At 42.8% G+C, this 19,189-nt stretch overlaps 1 protein-coding gene and 1 non-coding gene across 13 annotated transcripts in view; both read right to left on the minus strand.

Annotated features, from left to right (window-relative positions):
* LOC132677092 (uncharacterized) overlaps positions 1-19,189 on the minus strand; it is a 290,019-nt gene that overhangs the window by 45,684 nt on the left and 225,146 nt on the right. For 9 of the 12 annotated variants that reach the window (XR_014136183.1, XR_013552471.2, XR_013552474.2 and 6 more), the window contains one exon: positions 7,917-8,053. The exons of the other annotated variants lie outside the window; for them this stretch is intronic. This is a non-coding gene — a transcript (uncharacterized LOC132677092). The remainder of the gene's footprint in view (positions 1-7,916; positions 8,054-19,189) is intronic. 12 annotated transcript variants of the gene reach the window in all.
* On the minus strand, positions 5,097-6,563 carry LOC145713199 (vomeronasal type-1 receptor 4-like). Its single transcript, XM_081791391.1, has one exon. The coding sequence runs from the start codon at positions 6,087-6,089 to the stop codon at positions 5,097-5,099; it is 993 nt and encodes a 330-aa protein (XP_081647517.1). The 5' UTR covers positions 6,090-6,563.

Genomic DNA, 19,189 nt, shown 5'->3' on the forward strand with positions numbered 1-19,189 from the left:
AATACCAATTATGCATAGATTATTTCTCTTTAGTGCATCACTTAGTTCTCCAATTTTCCCCTCATACTCCTGGATTTTTTTAATCTTTTTCTCAGCTTCCTCTTTTTCCATAATTTTATCTTCTAGTTCACCTATTCTCTCCTCTGCCTCTTCAATCCGAGCCGTGGTCGTCTCCATTTTGTTTTGCAGTTCATTTATAGCATTTTTTTTAGCTCCTCCTGACTGTTCCTTAGTCCCTTGATCTCTGTAGCAATAGAGTCTCTGCTGTCCTCTATACTGTTTTGAAGCCCAGCGATTAATTTTATGACTATTATTCTAAATTCACTTTCTGTTATATTGTTTAAATCCTTTTTGATCAGTTTGTTAGCTGTTGTTATTTCCTGGAGATTCTTTTGAGGGGAATTCTTCCATTTCGTCAGTTTGGATAGTCCCTGGAGTGGTGCGGAATTGCGGGGTACTTCCCCTGTGCTGTGTTGAATAACTTGTGTTGGTGGGCAGGGCCGCAGTCAGACCTGATGTCTGCCCCCAGCCCACCGCTGGGGCCACAGACAGACTGGTGTGTACCTTCTCTTCCCCTCTCCTAAGAGTGGGATTCACTGTGGGGTGGCGTGGCCCGTCTGGGCTACTTGCACACTGCCAGGCTTGTGGTGCTGGGGATCTGGCGTGTTAGCTGGAGTGGATCGGCAAGGTGCACGGGGGCGGGAGGGGCAGGCTCAGCTTGCTTTTCCTTTGGTGATCCACTTCAGGAGAGGCCCTGCAGCACCGGGAGGGAGTCAGACCCGCCACCGGAGGGATGGATCCGCAGAAGCACAGCGTTGGGTATTTGCGTGGTGCAAGCAAGTTCCCTGGCAGGAACCGGTTCCCTTTGGGATTTTGGCTGGGGGATGGGCGGGGGAGATGGCGCTGGTGAGCTCCTTTGTTCCCCGCCAAGCTGCGCTGTGTCGTCTGGGGCTCAACAACTCTCCCTCCCGTTGTCTTTCAGCCCTCCCACTCTCTGTGCAGAGCTATTAACTTATAACCCTCCAGATGTTAAGTCCCGCTCGCTGTTGGAACACACACTGTCCGGCTCCCTCCGCTTTTGCCAGCCAAACTCGGGGGCTGTGCTTTGCTGGTGGGCCGCCCCTTCGCCCCGGCTCCCTCCTGCCAGTCCGTGTAGCGCGCACCGCCTCTCCGCCCTTCCTACCCTCTTCCGTGGACCTCTCGTCTGCGCTTGGCTCCGGAGACTCCGTTCTGCTAGTCTTCTGACGGTTTTCTGGGTTATTTAGGCAGGTGCAAGTGGAATCTAAGTGATCAGCAGGACGCAGTGAGCCCAGCGTCCTCCTACACCGCCATGTTCCTGACCAATCTCTCTCTTTAGCAATTTTAAATCTAGTCAGATTGAAAGCCAAAGTCAATGGCACTAGGAAGCCACAATCATCAGAAAGTGTCCTAAAAGCACGTCCCTGTTCACTGACGGTTTAGGTAGGCTGCACCCTCATGGTGTCCAGTGGGCCACTGGGTCTGGTTAGTGTCAGTGCTGGCTCTGCAGATCTGAAATCAGAGGCAGTTCCTTCCTCCATTGGTCACATCTCAGATTCCTCAGCTGTTGCCAGGGGTCTGGCTGTTAAGTGTACCTCTTGGAAATCTATGGCAGATTACGGACCATCTTGCCTTTCTTGAGGTGTGACCCGTGGAAACCAACTGCAGTGCTGAAATACTTGTCTGGGTTACTCATTCAGATGCCCATGGTGAGGCCTGTTCTTTACACAGTTTGCCCAGAATCAAGCTGCTGACTGACACTGAGGTATCTGTGATTGGCACACTTGTGACTCCTGGTAAAAGTTGACCCTTCCGTTTTTATGACTCATGAGGCCCGGACCTGTGTGTGGGACCACTGACACCCCCAGCCCCACAATTAACACTGGTGCCTCATCGCAGCTGACACTTTCAATCCGCCTGTCAGCTGCCACCAGTTACACCACCTGTGCTCTTGAAAATAACGTGTGTCATATCCTAAACTTTCTGGAGCATTTGCATTCTGGGCACAGTAAGTCTCTTACAGAAAAAACTAGCTCCAAAAAATGAACCAGTAGTCCAACACCACCTCCCTAACCTCTGTCATCTTGATCAGAAATCCCAGCGATGGAATGTCTTGCCCAGAAATGCACACCTCATCTCAGCTTCTCCAAGATAATGAATAATGGAGGAACCAGGAGGTTGCATGAAAACATTTTCAAACTCCAAGGGCTACTCTGACCCTTTCTTGCGATAATGTGTCTTTCTTTCCCTTTAAGAGCAGCCACAGAACATCCTGGTCGGTCATATTCTCAAGGGCATCACAGAACAACGAAGCCGAAGAGATCACTCAATTAGGTATTGAGAACTGTGGTGGTGTTTCAGTGTTGTTGTTGTTATTTTAATAAACTATTTTAGAACAGCTATAGATGCAAAAATACAAAGATGATACAGATTTCCTACAGATACTCAATTTCATTGAGGACTAATATCTTACATCAGTATCTACACTCGTGATAACTAATGAACCAATATCAATGCATTTTTCTTAACTAAAGTAAAAACTTTATGAGCATTTGCTGAATCTTTACCTAATGTCCTTTTTCTGTTCCAAGAAACCATCCAGACACTAAATCTTGTTTAGTGCTCATTTCTCCTGAGTTTCCACTTTGCTGTGACAATTTATCAGATTTTTCTCATTTTTGATCATCCTGACACACTTGAGGAGTACTAGTTGGGAATCCCGAAGGGCCCTCCGTTGCGATGAATGTGATAAATTTCTCATGATTATTGTGGGGTTCTGTTTTAGGGAAGAGGACCGAGGGTATGATATGCCATTTCCAGTACAGTATATCAAGGGTACATTCCACCAACATGACTTATCACTGTTGACATCAACCTACATTCCCTGCATGAGGTCATGTGTATGAGGACTCCTCGGTGAGACCTATGCGACCCCTTTTCACACTGTACTATTTGCAGAGAAGTCACTGTGTGTGACTGACATTTAGGATACGAATGTTATGTTCTGCCTTCTTAAGGATAAAGTTTGTACATAAATTATGTGAAATTCTTCTAAAAAGGAGATCTCATTTCTCTGTTATTTATCGTGAGATTTCTTCATATCAGTTTAGACTCATACACATTTGTTTTATACCCCGAGTTAGAATCCAATACTGCTTCTTCTACTCTTTTTTAAAATCAAAGAGTTAGGGTCACCTGGGTGGCTCAGTCAGTTAAGCAACTGACTCCTGATGTTGGCTCAGGTCATGATCTCACTGTTCATGAGATTGAGCACTTCATGGATCTCTACAGTGAAAGGACAGAGCCTGCGTGGGATTGTGTCTTTCTCCCTCTTTCTCTGCCCCTCCCCCGCTCCCATGTGTTCTCTCTCTCTCAAAATAAATAAACATTTTAAAATATAATAATAAAATGAAGTGAAAGTGTTCCAGTTTGACCATGAGGAGCTCTTTCGGGTGACTCCCGTGTCCCTCTGACATAGCCCATTTTTAGAAACCGAGTTGTTTAGCATGTCCTGACTTATGGCACCGCAGCTCTGTAGGCTGATTTCATACACGCCCTGTCCTAGTCCAGGCTGCACCGTCTCTCCAGGAAGCCCCTGGCTGCTGCTGTGGGGGAACCGTGTCATGGACCAAGGCATGGACACTAGGTATGCTCACTGCTCCTGGTGTCACTGTGTTCACACCCTCTCAGCTCAAACACCAAGAAAAAGTACGTGTGTGTGCTGAACCGCTCGTGTGCACATAGGTAGAAACGTGTGTGGGGGGCGATTTGTGTCCATACAGAGTCAACATGACTTCAGGCTGATGTCTCCAACTCCAACCCATTCCTCATGGATCATTCTATGGGATGGCCACAAGAAAGCGGAAGTACAGGGAATGACATGGAACATTCTGAGGTAGAGGAGGAGGGGCACCTGGATGCCTGGGAAGGGAACACCTTACACAGCAGGAGATACGGGGAGGGGGGGGGGGGAGAGGCGGAGTATTAAGGATCATTCATCTTACAGGACTCCCCCTGGACAATGGCATTCTAGTGGGGCTGCACGGCAGGGACACCATCCCGCTAGGCCTGGAGGACAACACTTCCAGACAAAGAACATCACCCTTGGGCTTTGAAATCTAAGGGAATTTTCCCTCCTAGATTTTTTACTTACTGGGGACAGGTGACATTTCTTCTTTCCAGTTTCTCTATGCTTGTCTATGCTCTCCCCATCCCACCACTGTATTCAGGAAGCAGGGAATGTGTCTGCATTCATAGGTTGATAGGTGAAGACAGGTTTTTCACAGGATGAATCACATCTCAAGTCTTAATCACACTACTTAGGTGATATTTAGATGAGATTTGGGACTTAGAGTTGCTTCCAAAATAAGTTTACACTTTGGAGCTACTGGAACGGGGAGGAGGGGTGAATGTATTTTGTCAGTGAGGATATGAATTTGGGGGGTCTTGAGGGCTGAATACTATGAACCAACCTGTTTCCCCCTGAATTGATAGGCTGAAGTCCTAAATCCCAGGATCTCATTACTCGATTGTACTCACTCCGACTGATATGCCCATGAGTACACTCCTGGGTAACCACTCCATCTCACTCCGGAGTCAAGACCAAATCCGCTTTTTCCATTAAGCAGCACTGATTAAACTGCCATCTTCAGGATACCAGGCACCACAATGAAACAAAACTGCTTCATTCATCGCCACTTTGTCCACGTATGTCCCATACTCAACCATTTGATGAAACGTCGGCATGCATCAGTGTCCACCTTTGAAACTCCTCTGGTTCCTTCTTAGAATTTCTATGGACTTTGGGGCACCTGGGGGCTCAGTCGGTAAAGCATCCAACTTCAGCTCAGGTCATGATCTCGTGGTTCATGAGTTTGAGCCCACATAGGGCTCTGTGCTGACAGCTCAGAGCCTGGAGCCTGCTTTGGATTCTGTCTCTCTCTCTCTGCCCCGTCCCCACTCACATGTTCTTTCTCTCTCAAAAATAAATGAAACATTAAAAAAATTTTTTTTAAGTATTCTATGGACTTTTTCAGCAAATGCAGTGAATATAAAACGACATTGTGCACAAACATACTTTATATATCCCCAGGAACACTACAGGATTTTGTGTTTTGTATCCAGGAAAAGCAGCGTCTGGGGAGAGTATAGTCTCGGCTCATAATGAAAAAGGGGCAGACAGTTGGAAAACACACAGAGATCACCACAGTGGTGTTCACCAGCCACAAACTGGGATTATCAATATAAGCAACACTAACATGAAAGATGGAGGAGAGGGAGTGGAAAGACACAAAGGTGCTCACCAGGACAAGGATGCTCTGAGTGGCTCTGGACTCAGCAGAGGATCTGGGGGAGACATTAGTGCTATGAATGTGCTGGATCCGCTGCTTGTGCCTGTGCAGGAGGAAGACCATGGAGCCACTGGCCCAGATCATGAGAACAGAAAATAAAACCTCAGGGACCACTATCAACACTGCATAGAGTAGGACTGTCACTGCCTCCTGATGGATAGTAAAACAGTACCCCAAATCTCCTTCCTGTGTGATGTTTTTGGTGCTCCATTGGCTAGGCATATATAACACATACAGAGGAAACACTAAATTTATAAATGCATAATGATTCCAGCAGAGGAAAATGGAGAAGCCAACATAGTTTGGGGCTTTGACTTTAAGATCCTTCCAATAGGAGTTCATCGGGCTGATCGTGATGGTCTGGAAGACACTCAAGAGGCAGGTGCTGCTAATGGACAACCCCCTGCCCACTCTCTGAACGTACAAAAAAAGTTTGCATGCAAATGTAGTGAAAAAAGTTTTCAATCCCAAAGCTGCCAATGTCTGGGGGACTCCTTCAGAGAGAATGACCAAGGAGTTGGCTATAGTCAAGTGCATGAGAATCAAACGGGTGAACCTCAGCCTGCGTTCAGTGTGGTAAACGGACACGTAATGATAAAGAAGAACGAAATTGCCCACAATTCCAACTGTCGTCTGTGACAAGAAGATTATTCCTACTGTCAAATGCCCTGAAGCTAATCTATCATACATGTTTTCCTTTATGTTATGAACAACAATCATTTCTCTGGGCGAAGCCTCACTGAAGGTTTTTTACACCACAAATAACATGAATCGAGTGCTCCGATTTGATTGCCATGACTTCCTGTGATTGGAAGAGATGGAGAGATTTGCAGTCTATTTAACTGAAAAGTCCGCAGGAAGGATGAAGTGCTGTTATCCTGGAGAAGCAATGACAGGTGAGAGCAAATGGAAAGAAAGCACAAGGCAACATTTTCAGAACAACCTGAAATGTGCAAGTTATATTGGAAAAAGGAAAACTTGATCACTATCACTTCCTAAAACGAATTAAGTCTGACTGGATTGCTTACATAAATATTAAAGGTACAATGGATTCATCCTGAAAAAGAAAAAAAAATGTCTATACCTTAGAACACGATATTATTTCTTGAACAGCACAGGGCACATTAACCATGCCAGTAAAATGACTTTGTATTACATGAATGGGTGGTTCTCATCCAAACATCCCCACCACACACACACAATTTGGAACCAGCAGAAAGAATTCCTGAAGACCACACAAGAGAATAAACAATGGACAAACCGTTCCAACAGAAACTTCAAATAAGAGGGTACTCAATAGATAATACAGGTGTAAAAATGTTCTATGTCTATAGTAGTCACATAATTTCAACCATGACACTACCGCCTGGTGCCATCAAACACGACGTAAAAATCTAAAACTAGGAGGACAGGGGTGCCTTGTTGGCTCAGGTGGAAGACCATGAGACTCTTGATCTCAGGGTTGTGAGTTCAGACACATCATTGGGTACAGAGATTACTAAAATAAACAAACTTTAAAAAAAAGAATAAAAGGAGAGTGAGAGAAACAACAAGTCTTTGCAAACTTGTGGATCAACCAAGAATCTTGAAACTACTGGCAAACATTAAAATTTGGAAACTGTGTGGTAGTATAAACTTTAGCTGTCTTGGATATACTATGTCCCAACAAATATACAGCTATGAATATACTCAACAAAGTGTGTCTGGTATCCCTAAAAGACTGGTTACAGAATTATATACCAGCACTACTCGTTACTCATAGTAGTCCAAACTCAGGAATACCCACTTCCCATTAACAGGACCAGCCATCGGTGAATGTTTTCATAGTCACACCATGGAGTCTTCTACAGCAGATCTAAAATGCTAACAAGACTACGCAAGAATACAAATCAATTTTCAAAAGTCATATGGCATGAGAAATAAGTCATCATTACACATTCAGGCAGTATGACTCCATTTATATCAAGTACAAAATGGGAAAAGTGATCTAATCTTTCCAATCTTGGAGAGTTATGAACCTATTCCCAAACATCACAATCCTACAAAGATAGCCAAGAAAGCTATACCCGTGGGGACAGTGACTTAGAGAGAACACAAGAAGATACCCAGAATTCTGACAACCACCTGTTTCTTCATCTTGGAATTGCATACACCGGTGTGGTCACTTGTGAAATACCAGTGAGTTGCATCATTAAAACGTGTACATCTTCTAGTTTTTTAAATACAACCCATCAAAATAAAATTTCAGGGAGCTGAGAAGATTCTGTGCTTGTGTCTGGCTTGCTCAATGAGTCCGTACAGAAAGAAAACTTATGGACCAAAAGGTCCAGATTGGAGGTCAACGATGAAACATCACAGAATAATAATGGTGCTTACAATGAGTCTGAGATTTGGTTTAAAAAAATTCAGGAGAGCAGCATCCTAAATATTTGTTCCTTCTTGCTATATCTGCCATAGGAGTAACGATATTTACCAGCACATACAGGGTCCGCAAAGGACAATGGAAATCCCAATATCCTGGGGAGGCTTTAGCTAATCTCCACCCACCTGGAGGTCTCGGGGCGAAGAGGCAGCTGGTGCCAATGAACACACTCTGCCAGCGTTGTGAGGACAGAAAACAGATGTGCACTCAGAAATGCATGGAAGAATGTTTCAACTCATGGCTGCCAATGTCTTGGGGACACCTGTAAAAGGAAATGACCAAGAAGCAAGTATAATCAGGTGCCTAACAATCACATCTCAGGATCTCAACCTGGATTCCCTGTAGAAGAGGAAGAGACAGACGATGGTAAAGAAGGGAGAAAATGCCAAGGATTCCAACCATCATCAATGAAGAGGAAACTGTTCTCATTGCCAAATCCTGGAGTCCATTCTGACAGATCCCAGTGAGTAATACCGGTCTTCAGAATCCGAGTATCCTGCACTGGAACATGTCTTTTCGACTGCATGTATCATATCAGTTGAGACACATTATCTCTGGGAAACATATTTACTTCAGTTTCACTGTGTCAAGGTGCCTCCCACAGGGGAAAAATAATCTTTATTTTTTTTTAACGTTTTATTTATTTTTGAGACAGGGAGAGACAGAGCATGAACGGGGGAGGGTCAGAGAGAGGGAGACACAGAATCTGAAACAGGCTCCAGGCTGAGCTGTCAGCACAGAGCCCGACGCGGGGCTCGAAATCACGGACCACGAGATCATGACCTGAGCCGAAGTCGGCCGCTTAACCGACTGAGCCACCCAGGCGCCCCCAAAAAATAACCTGTAAATACCACTTAAAATGCATGAATCACTGCCTACTACCATACATATGGAATCTTTTTTCTTTTCCTAAAGGCATGATGGAGGCACGAACATTATTTCCATGGCAGAGATAAAGACAAGCTAGGCACACAGGGAAGCAATCTAAGTTCACACATTGGTTAGGGGCCGAGTGGAGACTGGAACCTGGCACGTTGGAGCGAAGACAGTGTCTGAACCTCTGTGCTCCACTAACAATGCACGTCAGCTGTGCCTTCAAATAGTCCAGACGCATATTTAATTTTGCATTTATACTTTTCCATCTTATTTCACACTATATTTTATTTTATATGTTTGGTGTAAAAAGCATACATTTTTCATGAAGGATATTTTATTTAGGTGAATAACATATGTAAATAAAGTTTTAATATCATAATAAAGTTCAGAGGCATGAATTACAGGCTAATCCTGCAGGACACATCCCTGTGCCCACATTAGATTTCATAAATGCAGTATTTGCTAACAATACTTTGGCAGTAGAAAGAGTCATTTCCTGTCACAGTAAGAACAAAAATCATGGCTTCCATACACACAATATTACATTATAGTACCTTGTTCTCTAATCAACGGTTTATAAAATCCTACTATAAGATGAAACAGTTATTGATGATTATGTTTTAAATGCTGAGGTATTTAACAAAATGTGCATTGAGTGAAACTATTAGCACTAAGGCAAGATTGTAAAAGACAGTAAAATACAAGACACACGTAAAATGGTTCTAAGAATATGGAATTGTGTGTGTCACGTAAGTTAAAAATCATTAGAATATTAGTTCTGAGACTGGGATTCTTCTAGAATATTATTAAACCAGAGAGAATGAGCCAAGATTCACATGCCCCAGGTACCTCTTGTCTGGTCCCATAATTACAGTGAACTTTGCCCCAACTGACTCTCGGTTCCTGCTCTGGTATGATGTCATGGTTTTGTGAGTTTGAGCCCCATGTTGGGATCCCCACGGACAGTGCAGAGCCTGATAGGGATTCTCTCTCCCTCTCTCTCTGCCCCTACCCCACTCTGCTATCTCTGTCTCTCTCAAAATAAAGAAATAAACGTATTTTTTAAAAAAATTCTAAAAACAGATTCATCTACACGATCTCTGTAAAGGATTAGAAAACTGTTTCTGCTCTACGCTTCTCTGTATTATAAGCAGAAGGCATTGTAAGCACACCTCTACTGACACTGAAAACTCTCAGCTCACACCCAAGGAACTACTCCACCTCCCTCTTCAGCTCTTCCCCTGGTCTGTCCTGACCCTCAGGATCCCTTTCCAGACACGAACACTTACTCACACGTCCTTCCTTACAGGCGCTGCCTCTCCGTCTGACAGAGAAAGAACTCACTGGACTCGTCACGTTGAAGGATGGGGGCGCAGCGTGAAGGTCACAGCAGCCAGTACGTGTGAGGGAGGGAGGCAGCCAGACCAGAGATAAGGCTTTGTGATCTGTGACCTCCCCTCCCGTCAGAACTGCAATTATCATTTCACACGTGGTGGCAATGACAGCACAGCCTTCGGTAGCTGACAATACTTCTGAAAAACTTTCTCCCAGGACTAATTACCAAATCCAATTACAAGTTTGTGAGTATCTCCGAAGAGACTGTTGTCTGCTTTAGGAGGGACTCTTACTTTTCACGATCCCTGATGGCAGAGAGGGGCTCACAGGGAAGGAGCAGTAAATACTGATGTCAGACAACTAAGGGACTGGCAGTGAGTGTGTGTGTCTCACAGGCGTCCTCAATTCCTGGCGTCCCCGATACCTGGTGGTGCTCTGGTGGGAAGGGCAAATCCCCAGGAGCAGAGTGGGACCCGGGAGATTCTTGGGCCACACAGGGAGAAGCGGTTCCACTGCTGGAAGGACACTTGGTAGAGGCTGTGAGGCCACCTGGGCCCAGCAGACCCCAGACAATGGTCGCATTCGCTGGTGCTGAACAAGGTCATTAAGGGTGAAGCCTGGTGCCAGATGTGTGCTGTGATTTTCCATAATCCCTGAAATGCTGCTGCTACACTATCTCGTGAACTTTTTCTGGGGCGGGCTGGCACCTGGCTGCAGTCTCTGGGCATCAGCAGCAGCACAGTCCCACAAACTTTCCTGGGTGGGGCTGGCACCCGGCCGTGGCTCGGTGAGACCCTCCAATGAGTCAAAGCCGCAGTACCTCAGAAGTGGGGGGCCGGGGAAGGCAGTCGCATCTGAGACAAAACTCAGGAGAGAGCTACTACCTGGGGCTTGGTCAGGGACAGCATAAAAGTGGGGAGTGAATGAAAGCTGAAGACAAAGGACAGGTGAGCGACTGCTGATCAGGGAGAAGAGAGTTCCAATACTAGAAACTGGGTAGCTGGGTGACGCCATTTTCACCGCTCCTGCACATGCGCATACCCACATACAAGCGCCACAACAATCCACCCCAACAGGCTGGCAGCGCCAACTAGGGGAGAATGGAGCCATTACACTAAGCCCCGCCCAACTGGGCCAAAATCACTCTTCAAGAACAGAAGTCTCAACACCTGCTTAGTTTATGGACTATAAAGCACTTCATAGTCTGACTTCTAGGGGAAAAACGAAGTAATTTCAATCGTATTTCAGTCTGTTAGGAGGCCAATCTATTCAATTTTCTTTTTTTTTCCCTTTTCTTTTCTCTTTTTTCTCTTTTTCATTTCCTTTTTCTTGATTACAATAGGAGAAACAATTCATTTTTATTTTTAATTTTTATTAAAAATATTATTATTTTTTTACTATATTTTTTACTTTTGTGTAAATTGTTCAAATTCTATTTAATTCCATCATTTTATTTTACTCTACTTCACTATATTCATTTCTTCAAATTATAAAACGATTTCCTTTATTATCTTCTCTTTTTTGTTTCTTTTTTCTTGAATACAGAAAGAGAAAGATTTCATTTGTAATTTTTATTAAAAATATTTTAAATTTTTTTCAACTATATTTTTCACTTTTGTGTAAATTGTTTCAAATTCTAGTTTACTTACATCATTTCATTTTAGTCCACTTCAGTGTAATCATTTTTTCAAATTTTCAAACAATTTCTTGTTTCTTCTTTCTCCTTTTTTCTCTAATCCATCAAGCAACTTAAACACCCAGACCAAAACACACCTAGGATCTAGCATCATTCATTCAATTTGTGTGGGTGTGTGTGTGTGTTTAATTTTTTTAATGTAATATTTTTTAATTTTAATTTTTTTAATTTTAATTTTTTAACCTCATTGATTTCTCTTCTCCCTTCAAAATGATGAAACAAAGGAATTCACCACAAAATAAAGAGCAGGAAGAAACGACAGCCAGAGACTTAACCAACACAGATACGAGCAAGATGTCTGAACCAGAATTTACAATCATGACAATAAGAATACTAGCTGCGGTCGAAAATAGATTAGAATCCCTTTCTGTGGAGATAAAAAAAAAAAAAAGTAAAAACTAGTCAGGATGAAATAATAAAAAGTGCTATAACTGAGCTGCAATCACGAACGGATGCTGTGGTGGCAAGGATGGATGAGGCAGAACAGAGAATCAGTGATACAGAGGACAAACTCATGGAGAATAACGAAGCAGAGAAAAAGAGGGAGATTAAGGCAAAAGAGCACAATTTAAGATTAGAGAAATCAGTGTCTCAATAAAAAGGAACATCAGAATCACAGGGGTCCCAGAAGAAGAAGAGAGAGAAATACGGGTAGAAGGGTTATGTGAGCAAACCATAGCTGAAAACTTTCCTAATCTGGGGAAAGACACAGACATCAAAATCCAGGAAGCACAGAGGACTCCCATTAGATTCAACAAAAACCGACCATCGACAAGGCATATCATAGTCAAATTCACAAAATACTTAGGCAAGGAGAGAATCACGAAAGCAGCAAGGGAAAAAAAGTCCTTAACCTACAAGGGAAGACAGATCAGGTTTGCAGCACACCTATCCACAGAAACATGGCAGGCCAGAAAGGAGTGGCAGGATATATTCAGTGTGCTGAATCAGAAAAACATGCAGCCAAGAATTCTCTACCCAGCAAGGTTGTCATTCCAAATAGAAGGAGAGATAAAAAGTTTCCGAGACAAACAAAAATGAAAGGAGTCTGTGACCACTAAACCAGCCCTGCAAGAAATTTTAAGGGGGACTCTGTGATGGGGAAAAAAAGATGAAATTAATTAATTTAATTAAATACCAAAAGCAACAAAGACTAGAAAGGACCAGAGAACACCACCAGAAACTCCAACGCTACAAGCAACATAATGGCAATAAATTCATATCTTTCAGTACTCACTCTAATATCAATGGACTCAATGCTCCAATCAAAAGATACAGGGTAACAGAATGCATAAGAAAACAAGATCCATCTATATGCTGTTTACAAGGGACCCACTTTAGACCTAAGTCCTTTTGTGTCTTTAGACCTAAAGACACCTTCAGATTGAAAGTAAGGAGATGGAGAACCATCTATCATGCTAATGGTCAACAAAAGAAAGCCGGAGCAGGCGTACTTATATCAGACAATCTAGACTTTAAAATAGAAACTGTATCAAGAGATGAAGAAGGGCATTATATCATAATTAAGGGGTCTATCCACCAAGAAGATTTAACAATTGTAAACATTTATGCACCAAACGTGAAAGCACCGAAATATATAAATCAATTAATCACAAACATAAAGAAACTCATTGATAGTAACACCATCACATTAAGAGACTTCAACACCCCACTCACAGCAATGGACAGATCATCTAATTGCAAAATCAACGAGGAAACAATGGCTATGAATGACACACTGGACCAGATGGACTTAACACTTATATTCAGAACATTTCATCCTAAAGCAGCAGAATATACATTCTTCTCCAGTGCACATGGAACGTTCTCCAGAATAGACCACATACTGGGACACAAATCAGCCCTCAGAAAGTACAAATAGATCGTGATCGTACCGTGCATATTTTCAGACCACAATGCTATCAAACTTGAAATCAACCACAAGAAAACATTTGGAAAGGTAACCAATACTTGGAGACTAAAGAACATCCTCCCAAAGAATGAGTGGGCTACGGAAGCAGTTAAAGAGGAAATTAAAAAGAATATAGAAGTCAATGAAAATGATAACACCACAACCCAAAACCTCGGGGATGCAGCAAAGGAGGTCATAAGAGGAAAGTATACAGCAACCCAGGCCTTCCTAAAGAAGGAAGAAAGATCTCAGATACACAACCCAACCTTACACCTTCAAGAGCTGGAAAAAGAACAGCAAATAAAACCAAAAACCAGCAGAAGTCAGGAAACAATAAAGATTAGAGCAGAAATTAATGCGATCGAAACAAAAAAAAAAAACACAGAATAGATCAATGAAACCAGAAGCTGGTTCTTTGAAAGAATTGACACAACTGATAAACCACTAGCCAGTTTGATCAAAAAGAAAAAGGAAAGGACCCAAATAAATAAAATCAAGAATGAAAGAGGAGAGATCACAACCAACACAACAGAAATAAAAACAATAAGAGAATATTATGAGCAATTATATGCCAATAAAATAGGCAATCTGGAAAAAATGGACAAATTCCTAGAAACATATACACTACCAAAATTGAAACAGGAATAGAAACTTTAAACAAACCCATAACCAGTAAGGAAATCAAACTAGTAATCAAAAACCTTCCCCAAGGGGTGCCTGGGTGGCTCAGTCTGTTGAGCATCCGACTTCAGCTCAGGTCATGATCTCACAGTCCGTGAGTTCTAGCCCTGCGTTGGGCTCCATGCTGTCAGTTCAGAGCCTGGAGCCTGCTTCAGATTCTGAGTCTTCCTCTCTCTCTCTGCCCCTCCCCTGCTCACGCTCCTTCTCTCCATATCAAAAAAATGAATAAACGTTAAAAAAAAATTTTATAATTAAAAAAAAAAAAAACCTTCCGCAAAACAAGAGTGCAGGGCCAGATGGCTTTCCAGGGGAATTCTACCAAACATTTAAGAAGAGTTAACACCTATTCTCTTGAAGCTGTTCCAAAAAAATAGAAACGAAAGGAAAACTTTCAAACTCATTTCTATGAAGCCAGCATTACCTTGATTCCAAAACCAGACAGCAACCCCACTAAAAAGAGGAATGACAGACCAATTTCCCTGATGAACAAGGATGCAAAAATCCTCAACAAGATATTAGCCAATTCGCTCCAACAATACATTAAAAAAATTATTCACCATGACCAAGTGGGATTTATACCTGGGAGGATGGGCTGGTTCAATATCTGCAAAACAATTAATGTGATTCATCACATCAATAAAAGGAAGGACAAGAACCATATGATCCTCTCAATAGATGCAGAGAAAGCATTTGACAAAATACAGCACCCTTTCTTGATAAAAACCCTCAAGAAAGCAGGGATAGAAGGATCATAAATCAAGATCATAAAAGCCATATATGAACGAGCCAATGCTAATATCATCCTCAATGGGGAAAAACTGAGAGCTTTCTACCTAAGGTCAGGAACAAGAAAGGGATGTCCACTCTCACCACTGTTATTCAACATAGTATTGGAAGTCTTAGCCTCTACAATCAGACAACACAAAGAAATACAAGGCATCCAAATAGGCCAGGAGGAGCTCAAACTTTCACTCTTTGCAGATGACATGATACTCTATATGGAAAACCCTAAAGATTCCACCAAAAAACACTGCTAGAACTGATTCATGAATTCAGCAAAGTGGCAGGATATAAAATCAATGCACAGAAATTGGTTGCATTCCTCTACGCCAACAATGAAGCAACAGAAAGAGAAATCAAGGAATCGACCCCATTTACGGTTGCACCAAAAACAATAAAATACCTAGGAATAAATCTAACCAAAGAGGTGAAAAATATATACACTGAAAACGATAGAAAGCTTATGAAAGAAACTGAAGACACAAAAACATGGAAGAAGATTCCATGCTCCTGGAGAGGAAGAACAAACATTATTAAAGTATCAATACTACCCAGAGCAATCTATATATTCAATGCAATCTCTATCAAAATAACACCAGCATTCTTCACAGAGCTAGAACAAATAATCCTAAAATTTGTATGGAACCAGAAAAGACCCCGAATAGCCAAAGCAATCTTGAAAAAGAAAACCAAAGCAGGAGGCATCACAATCCCAGACTTTAAGCTACACTACAAAGCTGTAATCATCAAGACAGTATGGTACTGGCACAAGAACAGACACTCAGATCAATGGAACAGAATAGAGAACCCAGAAATGGACCCACAAACGTATGGCCAACTAATCTTTGACACAGCAGGAAAGAATATCCAATGGAATAAAGACAGTCTCTTCAGCAAGTGGTGCTGGGAACACTGGACAGAGACATGCAGAAGAATGAACCTGGACCACTTTCTTACACCATACACAAAAAGAAACTCAAAATGGAGGAAAGACCTCAATGTAAGACAGGAAGCCATCAAAATCCTCGAGCAGAAAGCAGGCAAAAACCTCTTTGATCTTGGCCGCAGCAACTTCTTACACAACACGTCTCCAGAGGCAAGGGAAGCAAAAGCAAAAATGAACTACTGGGACCTCATCAAATAAAAACCTTCTGCACAGCAAAGGAAACAATCAGCAAAACTAAAAGGCAACTGACAGAATGGGAGAAGATATTTGCAAACGACATATCAGATAAAGGGTTAGTATCCAAAATCTAAAAAGAACTTACCAAACTCAACACCCAAACAACAAATAATCCAGTGAAGAAATGGGCAAAAGACATGAATAGACACTTCTCCAAGGAAGACATCCAGATGGCCAACCGACACATGAAAAAATGCTCCACATCACTCATCATCAGGGAAATACAGGTCAAAACCACAATGAGATACCACCTTACACCTGTCAGAATGGCTAACATTAACAACTCAGGCAACAACAGATGTTGGCAAGGATGCGGAGAAAGAGGATCTCTTTGGCACTGCTGGTGGGAATGCAAACTGGTGCAGCCACTCTGGAAAACAGTATGGGGGTTCTTCAAAAAATCAAAAACAGAACTACCCTATGACCGTGCAATTGCACTACTAGGAATATATCCAAGGGATACAGGTATGCTGTTTCAAAGGGGCACATGCACCCCTATGTTTATAGCAGTGCTATCGACAAGAGCCAAAGTATGGGAAGAGTCCAGATGTCCATTGACAGTTGAATGGACAAAGAAGATGTGGTGTTTATGTATACAACGGAGTATTACTCGGCAATCACAAATAATGAAATCTTGCCTTTTGCAACTACATGGATGGAACTAGAGAGTATTATGTTAAATGAAATCAGTCAGTGAGAGAAAGACAAAGTTCATATGGCTTCACTCATATGAGGAACTTAGGATACAAAACAGATGAACATAAGGGAAGGAAAGCAAACATAATATAAAAACAGGGAGGGCGACAAAACATAAGAGACTCTTAAATATAGAGAACAAACAGAGGGTTGTTGGAGGGGTTGTGGGAGGCGGGATGGGCTAAGTGGGTAAGGTGCAATAAGAAATCTACTGCTGAAATCATTGTTGCACTATATGCTAACTTGGATGTAAATTAAAACTTAATTAATTAAAAAAAAAAAACTTAATTAATTAAAAAAATAAAAACTGAATCTCCTATTGGAATTTCCAACTGCAATTCAACCTCACAGGTTTCATCCCTTCTTCCAACAGTTCCACACGTCTGTCTTCCTCCCCCAAAGATAGAACTCTTTGCAATTTCTGAAAAAGCAAATGCATGTACTTCCGTGCAAAATCCACCAATATACAAACGAATGAGAATTTTATAGAAGAAAAATCATCAGACCCTTTGGATCAGTGTTCCCAACCTTGGCACTACTGACCTGTGACCTAGATACCTCTCCGTGGTGGGAGTTGTCCTGTACATAGCAGGATATGTGTCTATATCTCCCACTCCACTATGTGCCAGAAGCAACCCGCACCTCACTCCTCCCCAAACGTAAAGGTCACTAAACACTGCCACATGATCTTGGGCCGGGCAGGGGATGGGGGGGAAACCACAGGAAAATTACCCTAGTTACGGATCAGTGTTAGAGAGGTGTTAAGCAATTCTAACAAAAAATCACTTAATGAAAACTTTTGGTACAGAGGCATTAAATTATGTTAATCTTATAACCTAAATATTCAACTTGCCTTATTTTTCTAGATATGATTTCATTGTAATGCTTTGTACACAATGAAACACATTACTACATGTAACATTGTGAACAGATTAAATGTTCTTAAAAAATATGGGAAAAAACTAGGGCTCCTGGCTGGCTCAGCCTATAGATCATGTGATTCTTGATCTCTAGCTTGTGAGTTTGAGCTCCACATTCGGTGTGGAGATTCCTTAAATAAACAAACTTTAAAAAGTAAACAAATCTTTAAAAAAATACATGGGAAAACTGAAATGATTATTTTACAATTTTATCTTAACCAATACACTTTATTAACACGAGAAACTATCACTAAATTAAAAAAAAAAAAAGCCTGTGGCCCTATAACAGAGTGAAATGCACGCTCAAACTTGTGATGTGAATATACGATAACCTTCACACGTTATTTTCCATACCTGACACCCCTAGGACACATATATTGCACTCAAAAGGTGACAATAAGCTGACACTTTCTAAAGGCTGTGTTATAACCGCTTTTATTTATATGGGTTAAAGATATCTTTGTATGTCATCAAATATACATTTAAGGTAACAGTTCCAAAGGCTTCAGTCCCTTACACACATAATTCAAACATCTATCGTTGCCCGTTTAAAATACTTCCACTTGTTCGTTTTCAAACAAATCTGTGATGAAAATACCTTCACGAGTGCGCTGCGAGAATCTCTGAGACAAATCCGACCGTGAGAAGAATCGGCGGGCAACGTGGAGTGCAATTTTCAAGACTTATGCCGGGACATCGCGCCACTCCTCCAGAAGCACGCGGGTCCAGGTGAAGACACGAGTCAAGCGAGGTGGCCGCGTGGAGGCCCTGGAGGTCCGGCCTCTGCACGTGGCTGGCAGCTCGGCTCTCCCCCGGCAGCGTCTGGGCCTGAGCGCTTGCACTTGCCACGTGGATCACGAGTGCTAGAAGCGGCGTGCTCGGCGCTCGGCCCACACTTGCGCCGGCGCCTGGACACCGGGCTGGCTCAGCCCCGCACACAACCAGACCGCAGTCGACGAGGCCTCCCAACAATGCTGGTCCTCACCCACCTCGCATTATGCCCAAGTCTCCGGCCCATCCTGCCCCCGTCACGCTCAGGACCTCCAGTCCACACCCGATCCCCCAACATCTGGACCCCTCGACCACCGCCACAACATCATTTCAACCCAAGCTCACAGACCAGGGCTCATAGTCCGCTCTACCTGCAGCCACAAATGGAAGCACAAAACCCATCTTGGCACTAACACGCGCTCTCGCCTCTCCAGGTGGGTCCTGGAACCCGCTCATTCCACTCCCTTGCAGCCCAGGACCTCGTGCGTGCGCACCGAAGGCCGAACATCGCAACTCCCCTCAACCCCACCCCCACCCGGGAACCCAAA

This window comes from Panthera onca, chromosome E2 (assembly GCF_046562875.1).
Source record: "Panthera onca isolate mPanOnc1 chromosome E2, mPanOnc1 haplotype 2, whole genome shotgun sequence".
NCBI lineage: Eukaryota > Metazoa > Chordata > Mammalia > Carnivora > Felidae > Panthera > Panthera onca.